Source organism: Sapajus apella, unplaced genomic scaffold (assembly GCF_009761245.1).
Source record: "Sapajus apella isolate SASKATOON/1434 unplaced genomic scaffold, GSC_monkey_1.0 scaffold41, whole genome shotgun sequence".
Taxonomy (NCBI): Eukaryota; Metazoa; Chordata; class Mammalia; order Primates; family Cebidae; genus Sapajus; species Sapajus apella.
Window position 1 is genome coordinate 11,755,275 of NW_022436981.1, and position 14,963 is coordinate 11,770,237.

Sequence of the window (14,963 nt, forward strand, 5' to 3'; positions counted from 1 at the left end):
ATTTAAAACATAGTTTTATATCTGCTTTTATGAATACGCCAAGCCTTAAGTTTATATTTTTGCCTTGAGTTTTAACTAATAATTGCATTACGACATCACACTTGGTAACATATTAACAAAACAGGCATCCAAAGTCATGAAACTGTGCAATTTTCAGTACTGTTTAAAGACATAAGGTACGCAATATTATAATGTGTAAAGTTGGGGCAAAAAAATGTGTAAAGTTTTACTGAAGTAAATGATGAAATTCTCTTTTCAAGAATTTTAATAGGGAAAAATGAAAAACCTAGTTCAGCTGGGGATACATGTGTTCTTCCTGCTGAAGTATTTATTGTGGAATAATAACAATAGAACAATTAACTGAAATTTATTCCTTTGTAATTAAATGCCATTAGAAAATGCATAGAAAATGCCTTTGAAGATTTGAAAAAGTGAGTAATGAGCCAATTACTCCCAATATGGGGGTTTTATTATGCAATTGGATCAAAGTATAAATTATAAAATATTCTCAGTTTGTAACATCTGTTTTCTAAATATGAAATATACAGAAAGTGACATTTGAAATATATGAAATATACAGAAAGTGACATTTTTGACTCTTAAGGGAAAATAAAAAATGTGTTCTCTAAAGTAAGTGACTTCTTTAGTAAAAGCACTGTTTTATGAGAAAATTGTGAAGGTATAATAGCAATGGACTACATTAAAAAGGGTACTATGAGGTTGCAGTTATATCACCATTTATAGATAACCTATAATGACAAAGGAGACACACACACACACACACACACACACACACACACACACACACACACACACGTAGAGGATTATTTACAATAATGAAACTCTCTTCATGATAAGGACCATGAAAATCTTTGGCATCATTCAGAGTTTCTCAAGTTACTTCATGACAAATTATTTTAAAAAGTAACAAACTTCAAGAAGCATTAGCAATATTCATTTTTGAAAGACACGAGTGAGATCTCCTGGTTTAATGCTCTCTCTCTTTGTGACAGCCTAGGCACAGAAAAGTTGATATGGAAAGTGCTATATAGCTGATGATAGTCTTTATTATTTTAGAAGTAAAGCCTAAACCAACTAACATCTCAAACCCTGGTCACAGAGATAATCCCAGGTAGTGTTCTTTCCCGGTATGAACCTGTTGCAAAAACATCTCTTACAGGAAATTCATTTGCCATGGAAATAAATGAAATACAAAAAGAAAAAAAACTCCAGATTGAATAACAAACAAAATTAATCTTTAACTTGATACCTTTAAAACAAAGTGTAGTGGACAGTTAAAAAATGACAGAGTATTCCAGGTACCTACCACAAATTAAAAAAAAAAAAAAAAAGAGATTATAATCTGCAAAATGGGCAGATTGAATTCAGGCTAAAATTTCCTTAAGTAAGACACATAAGATCTCCTTATAATGTTAAAAGATGGCATTTACAAGGAAAATGCAGTCATTAGAATATCAAAACATCAAAAGATAACTTTCATAAGGCAAAAGCAGGAGATAAGATTTGAAAAAAGTGAAAATATATTATTGGTAAAATACTTTGTTAACTCATTTTTCAGTTTATCATAGATTAAATGAAAAAAGTAGGTAAAAGTAGATCATCTCAAGTAAATCGAATTTGCATATATTCAGACTCCATCCTGCAAACAAAGCAAAGTAAAACAAAATACTATTCTTTTTAATATCTGTGGAACTCTCACAAAAAGTGACTATACATTAGGCTAAAATAGAAAACCTACTAATTGCCAAGGTAAAAATGATATACACAAGTTTATCTGATCACGAAAAAATTATAAATTAATAACAAAGTTAGAAAACAAATTTTCTGACATCTCTAAATTGAGAATTTTGCTTTTTCATGAAACTGATCAAAGAGGAAATTCAGAATAACATTTCTGTGTTTTCCTTCTTTTTTCTTCAGCTTTATCGAGGTATAATTGACTATTAAAAATTGTGTATATTTTAGGTAAAAAACTTGATGTTTTGATAGATATATATTGTGAAATGATCACCACAATCAAGGTAGCATATTTATCACCTCACACAGTTACCATTATTTTTACTATTATTGTTGTGATAAGAACATTTAGGATCTGCCCTCTTAGCAATTAAGTATACAGTACACTACTGTTAGTTATATTAATATTGTTATACATTAGATCTCCAGAAGTTATTCATCTTTGGTAACTGATACTTTGTATGCTTTGACTAACACTGACTCATTTTTCCCTGCCCCTCTGCCCCTGATAATCACTATTCTACTCTCTGCCTTCTATGAGTTTGACTGTTTTGATTTCTCGTGTAAGTGAGGTAATGCATTATATGTCTTTCTGTGTCTGGTTTATTTAACTTAGCACAATTAACCTCCAGGTTAATTTATGTTGCCACAAATTGCAGGATTTCCTTGTTGTTTAAGACTGATGAATATTCCATCGTGTGTATTTATATATTATACCACATTTCCTTTATCCACTTACCTATCAGTACACATCTAGGTTATGTCCATCTCTTGGCTATAGTTCTGCAGAGTACATGAAAGTACAGCTATCTCTTCAAGATACTGATTTAATTTTGTTTGGCTATATACCCAGGAGTGGGATTGCTGGATTTTATGGTAGCCATATTTTAAATTTTGGGGGAAGCTTAATACTGTTTTCCTTGCTGACTTACCAATTAACATTCCCACCAACAGTGTACAAGTGTTCTCTTTTTTCTACATTCTAATCAATACTCATTCCAATTGACAATAGTCATTCTAACAGGTGTGATATAATATCTCATTGTAATTTTGATTTGCATTTTCCTGATGATTAGTGATGTTGAGCAACCTTTCATATACCTGTTGGTCTTCTCATATGCTCATTGGCCATACCTTCTTTTGAAAAATGTCTATTCAGGTCTCTTGCCCATTTTTTAATTGAGTTATTTTGCTTTCTGGTATTGAGTTGTATGAGGTTTTCTAAAATATATATCTTTTGAATGTTAATCCCTTAAACATACAGTTTGCAGATATTTTCTTCCTATATTCTTCAGGTTGCCTTTTCACACTGTTGAATGTTTCCTTTGCTATACACAGATTTTTTTAAGTTTGTTGTAATCCCACTTACCTATTTTTGCTTTTGGTGTCTGTGCCAAAAGCAAAACAAACAAGAACATTACCCACAACAATGTCAATAAGAAGCTTTTTTATTCCTTGCTTCAGGAGTTATACAGTTTTGGGTCTTATGTTTATGTTTTTAATCCATTTTGAGTTGATTTTTGTATATTGTATGAAATAAGGATCCAGTTTCATTCTTCTGCATGTGGATATACAGTTTTCACTGCACCATTCATTGAGAAGACTATGGGTAGATTTATTTTTGTTCCATTGGTCTATAGTCTGCTTCTATGACAGTGCCATACTGTTTTGATTATTGTGGTTTTGTAATATATTTTGAAATCACAAAATGTGATCCTCTCAAAAAAGAGTGTTTGAAAACTGTCTTTGGATTCACTAGATTGAGAGTATTTTTAATATTGTCTTTTTGGTTTGCATATGTCTTCCGATCTTTCTAAAGTAAGCTTATATTACCTTGTAATTATACTAAAACAAAGTCTTTTAAAATAATAAAAAAGAGATCAAACTTGAAAAAATAGAAAATAAAATTTCTATCTGGAAAAGAAAGCTAATGAAATTGTTTTTCAAATTATTGTCTATTAGAACTTGTAAGATATAGTTAAAATAGTCCTTGAAAGGAAATGTATAATGCAAAAATGCTTAATAAATATGTAAAAAGAGTAATAAATGTCAACCAAGTAAGCATTCAATATGGAAAATTTAAAAACATAAATAAAACAATTATTTAAGGGGAAACGTTATTTAAGGAGAAAATCCTTATTCTTTGCATAAGAAAATAAAAGAAAAGGAGTTTATAGGATTAGGAAAAGATAAATAACTAGAAAGAAAAACAGTTGTAGAACTCATAAATATAATAAAATATATTCCTCGAAAAAAGTGTAAAATAGCAAACTATTAGCTAAACAGATCAATAAAAAGGGAGAAAATATAAAATACAAAATAAGAAATAAACATGAAAATAACAATATAGAGGACACAAAATATGACACTGCTTCTCTCACCCTTATGCAAGTGAATTTGGAATCCACAGGAAATTAATACTTTATAGCAAAAATACAGTTTTCCTGGAAAAATTTACTCCAGTAAACCAATTGCCAGAAGAAAAACTGAAAAAAAAAAAAAGTGAAAAGTTACCCCCAAAAAGCTCCAGGTCACAAATAGATTAATGGGGGAAATTCTAACAATCTTTTAAGGAATAAACACAGTTATGTATTGTTTAATGATGGGAATACACTCTAAGAAATTCATCCTTAGGGGAATTCTCATTATTATTATTATTTGATTTTATGCTTCCTTAAGTTATTGGGGTACAGGTGGTATTTGGTTACATGAGTAAGTTCTTTAGTGGTGATTTGTGAGATCCGGGTGCCCCCATCACCTGAGCAGTATGCACTACACCATATTGTTGTCTTTTATCCCTCAATCCCCTTGCACTCTTGCCCCCAAGTCCCCACAGTCCATTGTATCATTCTTATGCCTTTGCGTCCCCATAGCTTAGCTTCCACATATGAGTGAGAACATACAATGTTTGATTTTCCATTCCTGAGTTACTTCACTTAGAATAATAGTCTCCAATGTCATCCAGGTCATTGCAAATGCTGTTACTTCATTCCTTTTTATGACTGAGTGGTATTCCATCATATACAGTGTATATATACCACAGTTTCTTTATCTGCTCATTGATTGATGGACATTTGAATTGGTTTCAAGATTTTGCAGTTGTGAATCTTGCTGATATAAACATGCATGTGCAAGTATCATTTTTGAAAAATCACTTTTTTTCCTCGGGGTAGATACCCAGTAATGGGATTGCTGGATCAAATGGTAGTTTTACTTTTACCTCTTTAAGGAATCTTCACACTGTTTTACATAGCGGTTGTACTAGTTAGGGCATTTCTTTTGTGTGCAAACATCATAGATTGTACCTTACACAAACCTAGATGGTATACCCTACTACACACCTAGGCTATAGGGTATAGTATAACCTATTGCTCCTAGACTACAAACCTGTACAGCACAGTGCTGTACTGAATACTGTAGGCAACTGTCACACAATGGTATTTCTGTATCTAAGCATATCTAAACATAGAAAAGATTCAGTAAAAATGTGGTATAATTTCATGGGACCACCAACGTATGCAGTTCATTGTTTCATTATGCAGTGCATGACTGCAACTCTGTCAGCAGACAGTTATAGACTATAGTAATGCAAGGATATCTTCTAAATTATTTTATGTAGCAAGTGTCACATTGTTATAAAACCCAACAGAAGTTGCACAAACAGGAAACCTCAGCCCAAACTCAGTTATAAATATTAATGGAGATATCTCAGTTTTATAGGAAACAGAACTCAGTGGAAGGTTAAAGAATGCTGCGTCCTTACTAAATGGGATTTAATGCAAGGGGAAAATAATGTAATTATCTTCTTAGACTTTAAGTGCCATCTTTATTAAACAAAACAAAACTCTTAAAGACTTTCAGTAAGGGATGGTGGATTGAACAATACCTCGAAATATGTTCCTTCCCAATATTCCCTTAAAATTATTGTAAAGCTGTATTTTAAAGATATAATCTACAAGTATGGGAAGTAAGAAGAGGAGACACAGCAATAACATTTTAAAGTCAGAAAAATATCCTGATGAGGAAAAACTGATATAGCGACCCAAGAAAGCTAAATCCTAGGCCGGCCAGGGAGAAAGCCAAGTATCGATTCCATTTCTATCTTAGAGTTCTCAGAAGGCTTAGGATTTGGAGGTCCTTGATACCTCTGAAGGAAAGGTAAAGAAATGGTAGCTTAAAAAAGGAAGGTAAGATAAAAGCTACTGAAGAAGTACCCAGGATTGTGCTAAAGAGAATCACAGGATAATAATTTCTACAAACATAGAAGGCAACTAGCACAGATTGAAACATACATATGAAGGTTGTTACCACCAACAATCCTTTCTCCTTTGTTTTGTATTTCCAACTGATAATACTCAAGTTGAGCTTGGCCAAAGTTCTTAGCTCTCTTCTGCCAGTCCAAGTACTGATAAGATTCTGCTCTCCCTCCCTGCCCAGCTGCCTGGATAAAGTGAGGACAACACCTGATCCTACAGAAGCATTCAAGTTTGACCTACTCCTAAAAGCTGGAGATTGGTAAAAGTGAACTTAGAAAAACAAAACACAGAGTAGCACACTCTCTGCAAACATTTTTCTCCTCATTGGATAGAACTTAATTCCCCCAGATAACTGCATTTGGTGAACCTGTTGCTGCCCATGGATCACCCTGACAACCTGAGCATTGATTTTTACACCCTCCAAGAAAAAAACTGAAGGCTGAATATAAACCAGAGACTGTTCAGACCACCTTGTCCTAAGCACCTTCAACTGTCAATTACAACACTGTCCTTTTCTCACATAGCTAGTCTTGTGTTTGCTGCTCAGTTGTCATGTTAATCACTTTCACACTGATTAATAATTCATATAATTACCTGGTAAAACAATGAAGTGTTTGATTTAGAAATAAAATTATAAGTCAGAATCATCTTAAATGGATAAGTACTGCATGTGTTCCATTAAAGGTACCCACTGACATGGCTTTCATTTAACAATGTTAGAGCCATTAACCAATTAAATTAGACAAAAGGAAGAAATGAAAACTATAGTAACTGGCAAAGAGGAGATAAGTTTATCACTGTGTTAGGTGATTTGATTTTTTTGGTAATAGACCCGGAAAGTCTAAGAGAATCAACTGAACAACAATTACAATCAGTAAGATAACTCAGTAACCTGTCTTGGTAGAAAATAAATAGCTTTCATGTACTGATACAGAAAAATTCCAAAATAGTCAAATAAAAAAATCAAACAAATAAGACACAGAATACTGTAAAGAGGATGTTATCTTTTCAATTTTTTGCATTTAAATTTTTTTTCTTCCACTTTTAAGTTCCAGGCTGCATGTGCAGGATGTCTAGGTTTGATACACAGGTAAACATATGCCTCATGGTAGTTTACTGCACTGATCAACCCATCACCTAGGTATTAGGTCCAGCATCCATTAGCTATTCTTCCTGATGCTCTCCCTCCTCCCACAACCCCCGACAAGACCCAGTGGGTGTTGTTCCCTGACCATATGCCATGTGTTCTTATTTTTCATCTCCCACTTATAAGGGAGGACATGTGATGTTTAGTTTTTCTCTTCCTGCATTAGTTTTCTGAGGATAATGGCTTGCAGCTCCATTCATGTCTCTGCAAAGAACATGATCTTTTTCCTTTATATGGCCACATAGTATTCCATGGTGTATATGTGCCACATTTTCTTTATCTAGTCTATCATTGATGGGCATTTGGATTGATTCCATGTCTTTGCTAGATGCTGTATTTTTAAAATAATAGATGTATGCATGTGCTGTGTGTGTAAAATAAAATACATATTTGTATTTGCTTGATTTGTAGAAGACGTATACCTGTATGTCGGCCTTTTTTGCAACTTTTCTTTGTAGCCTCAAGACTTGATTTCCTTGCTCCGTTCACATAATACATGGCCTCATGCTGTGGCTCCTCCTTCCTCAAAGTCATTCATCCTTTTTCCATGTTAAAGACCCACTCTAGTTAAGGCCTCATAACCTCCCCTCTTTGCAGTTGAACTCTTTTGTTTGTTACACCACCAGTTTTTCTCTAAAACAACATATTGCCTAGAACTGAAGACCTCATTCATTCTTTCCAGACTTGCCTCTCCCTGATTCCTTATCCATGACAAACTCAGCTCTGAAACTTACTATGTCATGAACTACCTTGTACTTCTGCCTCTCCGCTCATAGGTTAATACTCTCCACAGTACCCTCCTCTTGACTTCCTGATTTCTTCCAGACCAGATCACAAGCATCTTTAATTTCCATAACTACCTACCTCCTCCATGAAGACGTTTCTAACTCTAGCCTACTTCCTTTGGATATATTCTCTTATTCCCTACACATATCTCCTCTTAATACTTTCAAAAATAAACCTGGTGCCCATCAGGAGACATTCTGCAGGCACTTGTTTTGTTCCACAGAAGAGGCTGGAGTGGGGGACTGAAAGGAATTTTTGAAAGAGATACACAATACACATTGAAAGCAGGTGTCTCATGAGGGACACTTCCTAGTGAGAAGAGGTTTTCTTCTTACTGGTAAGAGATTCTGACCTATGTCTATCACAGACCTAATTCCAAGGGTGCTTGACTTTTTTATACTAACATCCTCTTATGCCTTTCTTCTTCCCCCAGGGTATGACAGTCCTTCCCAAGCCTGTCTCGCTCCATCCTTTATATCAGACTAAACTCTATCCTCCTGCTAAGTCCCTGCTGCATCCACAGACCCTCTCACATGGTGACTGTATTGCCCCAGGACCTTTCAGTCATCTGTCCTTCTCCATGAGTGATGAACAGGAGGATTCTCACACCCTCCTCAGTCACAACACATGCAACAAGGTGAGAACTCCCCAAAATGGGAATTATTCTGTGCTGTGATCCTTCATTACACTTGACTTTTAAAATTTAAATGTGGAGGAAACTTATATGTTAGGAATATCTAAATATTAAATATTTGAATGTATTAAGAATATTAAGTATTTGTGTGAAAGCACATTATCTTAAAAGCAGATAAAACAGATAATTGACCTTGGGAAATAATAAAAATTTATTTTTTTTTCCAAAGTAATTCCCTGATCTGTGTCCTGTATTGTTTCATGTTCTTCCCTATGGGGGAAATTCCAAGACATTTTTCAAAATATCACAAAATGCCGTTAATTTATATTCTAGTCTTCGTTCAGTGTTCAGTGTTCCTAAAAAGCTTCTTTAAATTGCAGTGTCTTGATGAGGAGGCACTTAGAATTACAGTCAATGGGCAAAAAAAAAAAAAAAAAAAAAAAAAGACTTAAAATTACTGTGGGTATCTGCAAAATAATATTCACATTTTACTTTAAAATGTACTTATGCACTTCAATGTGTATAGTAACGGAATGTGTAAAAAACAATGAAGTGTTTTGCACCTGAAGTGTGTGTGTGTGTGTCTTTCTGTCTGTCTGTCTATGTATAATATAAAACAAGTAAAAATATTTATAGTTGACTTTGGAATTCAATCATAAATGTTTTCTAGGAACAAGCAGTTAAAATAAACTACATGGAGCTTACATATAAATTGCCTTTGCTCTTTGGTGTATTACCATAAGGGCATCTGACTAGTACAGATGCTCAGACCCTGAAAATTTCCTAAAATAATTTACTGGTTACACTTTAATTAAATCTTTTTGTAAAATTCAAAATCCTGTTTCAAAGCATTTATTCTACAAGTATTCTATCCAATTAAATATATCTCTATACTTAGAAATCAATCAAGATTATCTTTCAGAATATAGCTGGATAATAGCCCTTAGAGCCTGAGACATTTTTTAAAGGAAAAAAATGTTAATAAACCTTGTCTAAATGCAAACAATCACCTAAAAAGCAAACACTATTATATAAGGAAAAATAGATTTTTAAATGTAATAGCTTCTATAACAACTAATGATCAATTTTGAATTAAATTTTAAAATATCAATTTTTTTTTGCCAATAAATGTTTTAGGGAAACATCCAATATGACATTTTTCTGACCTTTGTTTGTGTCCCACTCTTGTTCTAGAAAATAAGTATATGAGATAAAGCATATTTTAAAAATGATTTTATATTATTTGAAATTCTTTCTGATTTAATATTTGCCAAGAGCCACGAAATCCATTTAGTTGAGTTAATAATTATGATAATAATGTTACCATTTTCTTATAAATTGTCATCTATATTAAGGTTATGATGTATAGATATCAATTACATGATATAGCTCATTTTTTGATATATTAATGGTGTTTTCTGGACTGTTCAGCAAGGGTAGACTATTTTATCCATATTTCAGCCTTTGCTTTGTCAGACTGAGAAGAAAAAAAGCTGTGTGAAATTGGAAATCTATTTTCAGTCCATGCAATCCTCATAATAGATTTTGTCTTTCTGAGTGTGAGATTTAGTGATAGTGAATAAAGAACAATTCATAACCAAAATAATAATAGTAATAATAATAAGATGGTAATACCACATTTTAAATGTTTCCATTCAATTGCTTAGTCTTGAATCTGTATTGCTTTATTAAAGTATATGTGAGTTACCAATTTGATATCTATGTTGGATCAATAGCATACTAATTTATCAGGATTTTTTCTTTTTACTTGAAATAACTTAATGCCTTTAATTGTAAGACACAATCTATTATCTAAATTAACTTTTCTCCAATACCCTAACATCATTCCCAAGTCTGACTTTACAGCTTTGCCTACTGGCTTATCTCCAAACTGAAATCTTCCCATCCTTCCCTGTGGAGAACATGCTGAACTTGTCTTACCAATCTTTAGAGTTCCTCTTCAACTGGGCTACAGAAGGCGTTCAACAGGTTTTATTCTTCTTTTGCTGAGTCTGCAGTGAGGACTCTTCTAAATTTTCATCAAACTTCTCATGTCCTAAATCTTCACCCTAATCCCTCCTTCACTTTTTTACTATCAAGATGGAAGTTTATAACTGGGTACATCATATCTTATAAAGATGCTCAAGTACTTTCTTTTCATCCCGGAAAAAAACAGTAAAACTGCCTTCTTTACTTCCTTGCAGCCTCATGAATAAATTCATTCCTATTACTTTCTTTTCTTCCTCTCTTTTTTTTTTAAAGTTATAATTTAAGTTCTGGGATACATGTGCAGAATGTGCAGGTTTGTTACATAGACACGTGCCGTGGTGGTTTGCTGCAGCCATCAACCTGTCATCTATATTAGCTGTTTCTCCTAGTGCTGTCCTGCCCAGCCCCCTACCTCCTGACATGCCCTAGTGTATGATGTTTCTCTCCTTGTGTCCATGTGTTTTCACTGTTCAACTCCCACTTATGAGTGAGAATATGCAGTGTTTGGTTTTCTGTTCCTGTGTTAGTTTTCTGAGAATGATGGTTTCCAGATTTATCTATGTCCCTGCAAAGGACATGAACTCATTCTTTTTACGGCTGCATAATATTCCATGGTGTATATGTGCCATATTTTCTTTATCCAGTCTGTCATTTATGGGCATTTGGGCTGGTTCCAAGTCTTTGCTATTGTGAACAGTGCCACAATAAACATATATGTGCATGTGTCTTTATACTATAATGCTTTATAATCCTTCGGGTATATATCCAGTAATGGGATTGCTGGGTCAAATGTTCTAGATCCTTCAGGAATCGCCACACTGTCTTCCACAATGGTTGAACTAATTTACACTCCCAACAGCAGTGTAAATGTGTTTCTATTTCTCCACATCCTCTCCAGCCTCTGTTGTTTCCTAACTTTTTAATTATCACCATTCTAACTGGCATGAGATGATATCTCATTGTGATATTGATTTGCATTTATCTAATGACCAGTGATGATGAGCTTTTTTTCATATGTTTCTGGCTGCATAAGTGTCTTCTTTTGAGAAATGTCTGTTCAGATCCTTCACCCACTTTTTGATGTTTTTTTTTTCTTGTACATTTGTTTAAGTTCCTTGTAGATTTTGGATATTAGCCCTTTCTCTGATGAATATATTGCAAAAATTCTTTAATCCTTGAAAGTGAGATAGCCCAGTGGGTAAGAGGATGATACTAGTCTCTTTGTCTGAGTTTATTTCTTGACCCAACCCTTTTTAGGTGGTCATGTTGGGCAAGTCATTTAGCCTCTGAATGCCTCCATTTACTCATTTTTAAAATGAAAATGATAATAGTACCTCCCTTTTTAGAATATTATGAAAATAAAATGGACAAATAGGTGTAAAAGTGCCTGAAGATAACAAAAACATATACAAGTAAGATCTTATTATCACTAAGCTTTCTGGAATTGTCATTCCTTCTCCTCTCCTAAATCTTCTTCCCTTCTTTCTCCATTGAATGCCTCCCCTTTATATGCAGAAGCCTAAAAAACAAAATAAAACAATACTAAAGGAGCACTTCATCCTTTTCCTTGATGATGCTGCAAATCTATCAGTTTCAAAATTTTCTTTCTCTCAAAGTGGTCAGTAGCCACTGTCTCCATTCCCTTTCTATAAACTCACTTTTCAGCGCATTTTTGAAAGCTTCTGACTTTCACCTCTACCACTCTAAGGGTAAACTGGTTGTCAGCAATTCAGCCAAATTTCCTTAGCCCTCTCTCTCTTTTATTCTTCTGTACCAATTGACTCAGTTGATCATTTCCTCTTGCATTTCTCTTACTCTGCTCTTGGGATAATATGCACATTCTAACTCCCTGACTGCTCCTTCTTTGCTTTCTTTGTGGACACTTCTTGCTTCTCTACCTCATCTTTCTAATTGCCTCACTTCAGCTATTCACCCACTCACAGGCCTTAGTGATTATCTTCGTACTGATAAGTCTCAAATTCACACTTCCCTTTCTGCTTCTCCACTGAGATTCAGTTTCATATCTGTAGCTGCTTGCTCATCATTTCCCCGAGGATGTTATGTTGTCACCTCAAACACATCAAAGTAGTTCTGCACTGGTTTTCCTACTTCCGTCATTAAAACCACAATTATCAGTCCCCAAACTCAAAACTTGATTCATCTGTTATGCTTTATATTTTTTTTTGCTTTGTCCTTATATTGAATCATTCACCAAGTAGAATTCATACTTATATTTTCTCACACTAGTCTTTATTATTCTTATTTTACTTTACTTAAACTGATTTTCCTATTTTTCTCTAGGCATGCTTTGGGAATGCCTTACTGTTCTACTTGTTCATTTATTTTCCCATATAAAATACTCTTCTATGTTCGCCTTACTTACACAAACCATTCTCGTACTTTAAGACCGTGTTAAATTATTCCTCTTCTTCTGTGACATTTCTCCATGCATCAATACTCAAAGTGACAATTTTTCTCCTTTTAATTTCTTTTTTTTTTTTTTTACAAAATATTAATTTTTATGTAGTACTGGTTTGAAGTTCTTGATTTTCTTTTTTTTTCTAGTGTCACATCATCAGTGGTTTTATTTTATTTTTTTTGTCCTGTAAATTTCTTTTTTTTCTTTCTTTTTTAAATTGCATTTTAGGTTTTGGGGTACATGTGAAGAACATGCAAGATTGTTGCATAGGTACACACATGGCAGTGTGATTTGCTGCCTTCCTGCCCTTCACCTATATCTGGCATTTCTCCCCATGCTATCCCTCCCCACCTCCCCACACCCCGTCCTTCCCCCATTTCCCCCCAACAGACTCCAATGTGTAGTGCTCCCCTCCCTGTGTTCATGTGTTCTCATTGTTCAACACCCGCCTATGAGTGAGAACATGCGGTGTTTGATTTTCTGCTCTTGTGTCAGTTTGCTGAGAATGATGGTTTTCAGGTTCATCCATGTCCCTACAAAGGACATGAACTCATCATTTTTGATGGCTGCATAATATTCCATGGTGTATATGTGCCACATTTTCCCTGTCCAGTCTATCATCAATGGGCATTTGGGTTGGTTCCAGGTCTTTGCTATTGTAAACAGTGCTGCAATGAACATTCGTGTGCATGTGTCCTTATAGTAGAACGATTTATAATCCTTTGGATATATGCCCAGTAATGGGATTGCTGGGTCAAATGGAATTTCTATTTCTAGGTCCTTGAGGAATGGCCACACTGTCTTCCACAATGGTTGAACTAATTTACATTCCCACCAACAGTGTAAAAGTGTTCCTATTTCTCCATATCCTCTCCAGCTTCTGTTGTCTCCAGATTTTTTAATGATCTCCATTCCAACTGGCGTGAGATGGTATCCCAATGTAGTTTTGATTTGCATTTCTCTAATGACCAGTGATAATGAGCATTTTTTCATATGTTTGTTGGCCTCATGTAGGTCTTCTTTTGTAAAGTGTCTCTTCATACCTTCGCCCACTTTTGAATGGGCTTGTTTGTTTTTTTCTTGCAGATTTGTTTTAGTTATTTGTAAATTCTGGATATCAGCCCTTTGTCAGATGGGTAGACTGCAAAAATTTTTTCCCATTCTGTTGGTTGCCGATTCACTCTAATGACTGTTTCTTTTGCCGTGCAGAAGGTGTGGAGTTTGATTAGGTCCCATTTGTCTATTTTGGCTTTTGTTGCCAATGCTTTTGGTGTTTTGGTCATGAAGTCCTCGCCTACGCCTATGTCCTGAATGGTTTTGCCTAGATTTTCTTCTTGGGTTTTTATGGTGTTAGGTCTTATGTTTAAGTCTTTAATCCATCTGGAGCTATTTTAGTGTAAGGCGTCAGGAAGGGGTCCAGTCTCTGCTTTCTGGACATGGCTAGCCAGTTTTCTCAACACTATTTATTAAACAGAGAATCCTTTCTCCATTGCTTGTTTTTTTCAGGTTTGTCAAAGATCGGATGGTTGTAGATATGTTGTGTTGCCTCTGAGGCCTCTGTTCTGTTCCATTGGTCTATATCTCTGTTTTGGTACCAGTACCATGCTCTTTTGATTACTGTAGCCTTGTAGTATAGTTTGAAGTCTGGTAGTGTGATGCCTCCTGCTTTGTTCTTTTTGCTTAGAATTGACTTGGCTATGCAGGCGCTCTTTTGGTTCCATATGAAGTTTAACGTGGTTTTTTCCAGTTCTGTGAAGGTCATTGGTAGCTTGATGGGAATAGTGTTGAATCTGTAAATTACTTTGGGCAGTATGGCCATTTTCACGATATTGATTCTTCCTAACCATGAACATGGAATGTTTCTCCATCTGTTTGTGTCCTCTCTTATTTCATTGAACAGTGGCTTGTAGTTCTCCTTGAAGAGGTTCTTTACGTTCCTTGTTAGTTGTATTCCTAGGTATTTTATTCTCTTTG

At 34.5% G+C, this 14,963-nt stretch overlaps 1 protein-coding gene across 18 annotated transcripts in view; it reads left to right on the forward strand.

The window, feature by feature from the left end:
* MLIP (muscular LMNA interacting protein) overlaps window positions 1-14,963 on the forward strand; it is a 271,628-nt gene that overhangs the window by 218,759 nt on the left and 37,906 nt on the right. For 15 of the 18 annotated variants that reach the window (XM_032299726.1, XM_032299718.1, XM_032299733.1 and 12 more), the window contains one exon: window positions 8,381-8,584. The exons of 1 other annotated variant lie outside the window; for it this stretch is intronic. In XM_032299726.1, coding sequence (XP_032155617.1) covers window positions 8,381-8,584 — 204 coding nt within the window. Of the gene's footprint in view, window positions 1-6,195; window positions 6,990-8,170; window positions 8,285-8,380; window positions 8,585-14,963 lie in introns of those variants that run through there. 2 more of the 18 variants (XR_004275622.1, XM_032299731.1) reach the window with 2 other exon arrangements.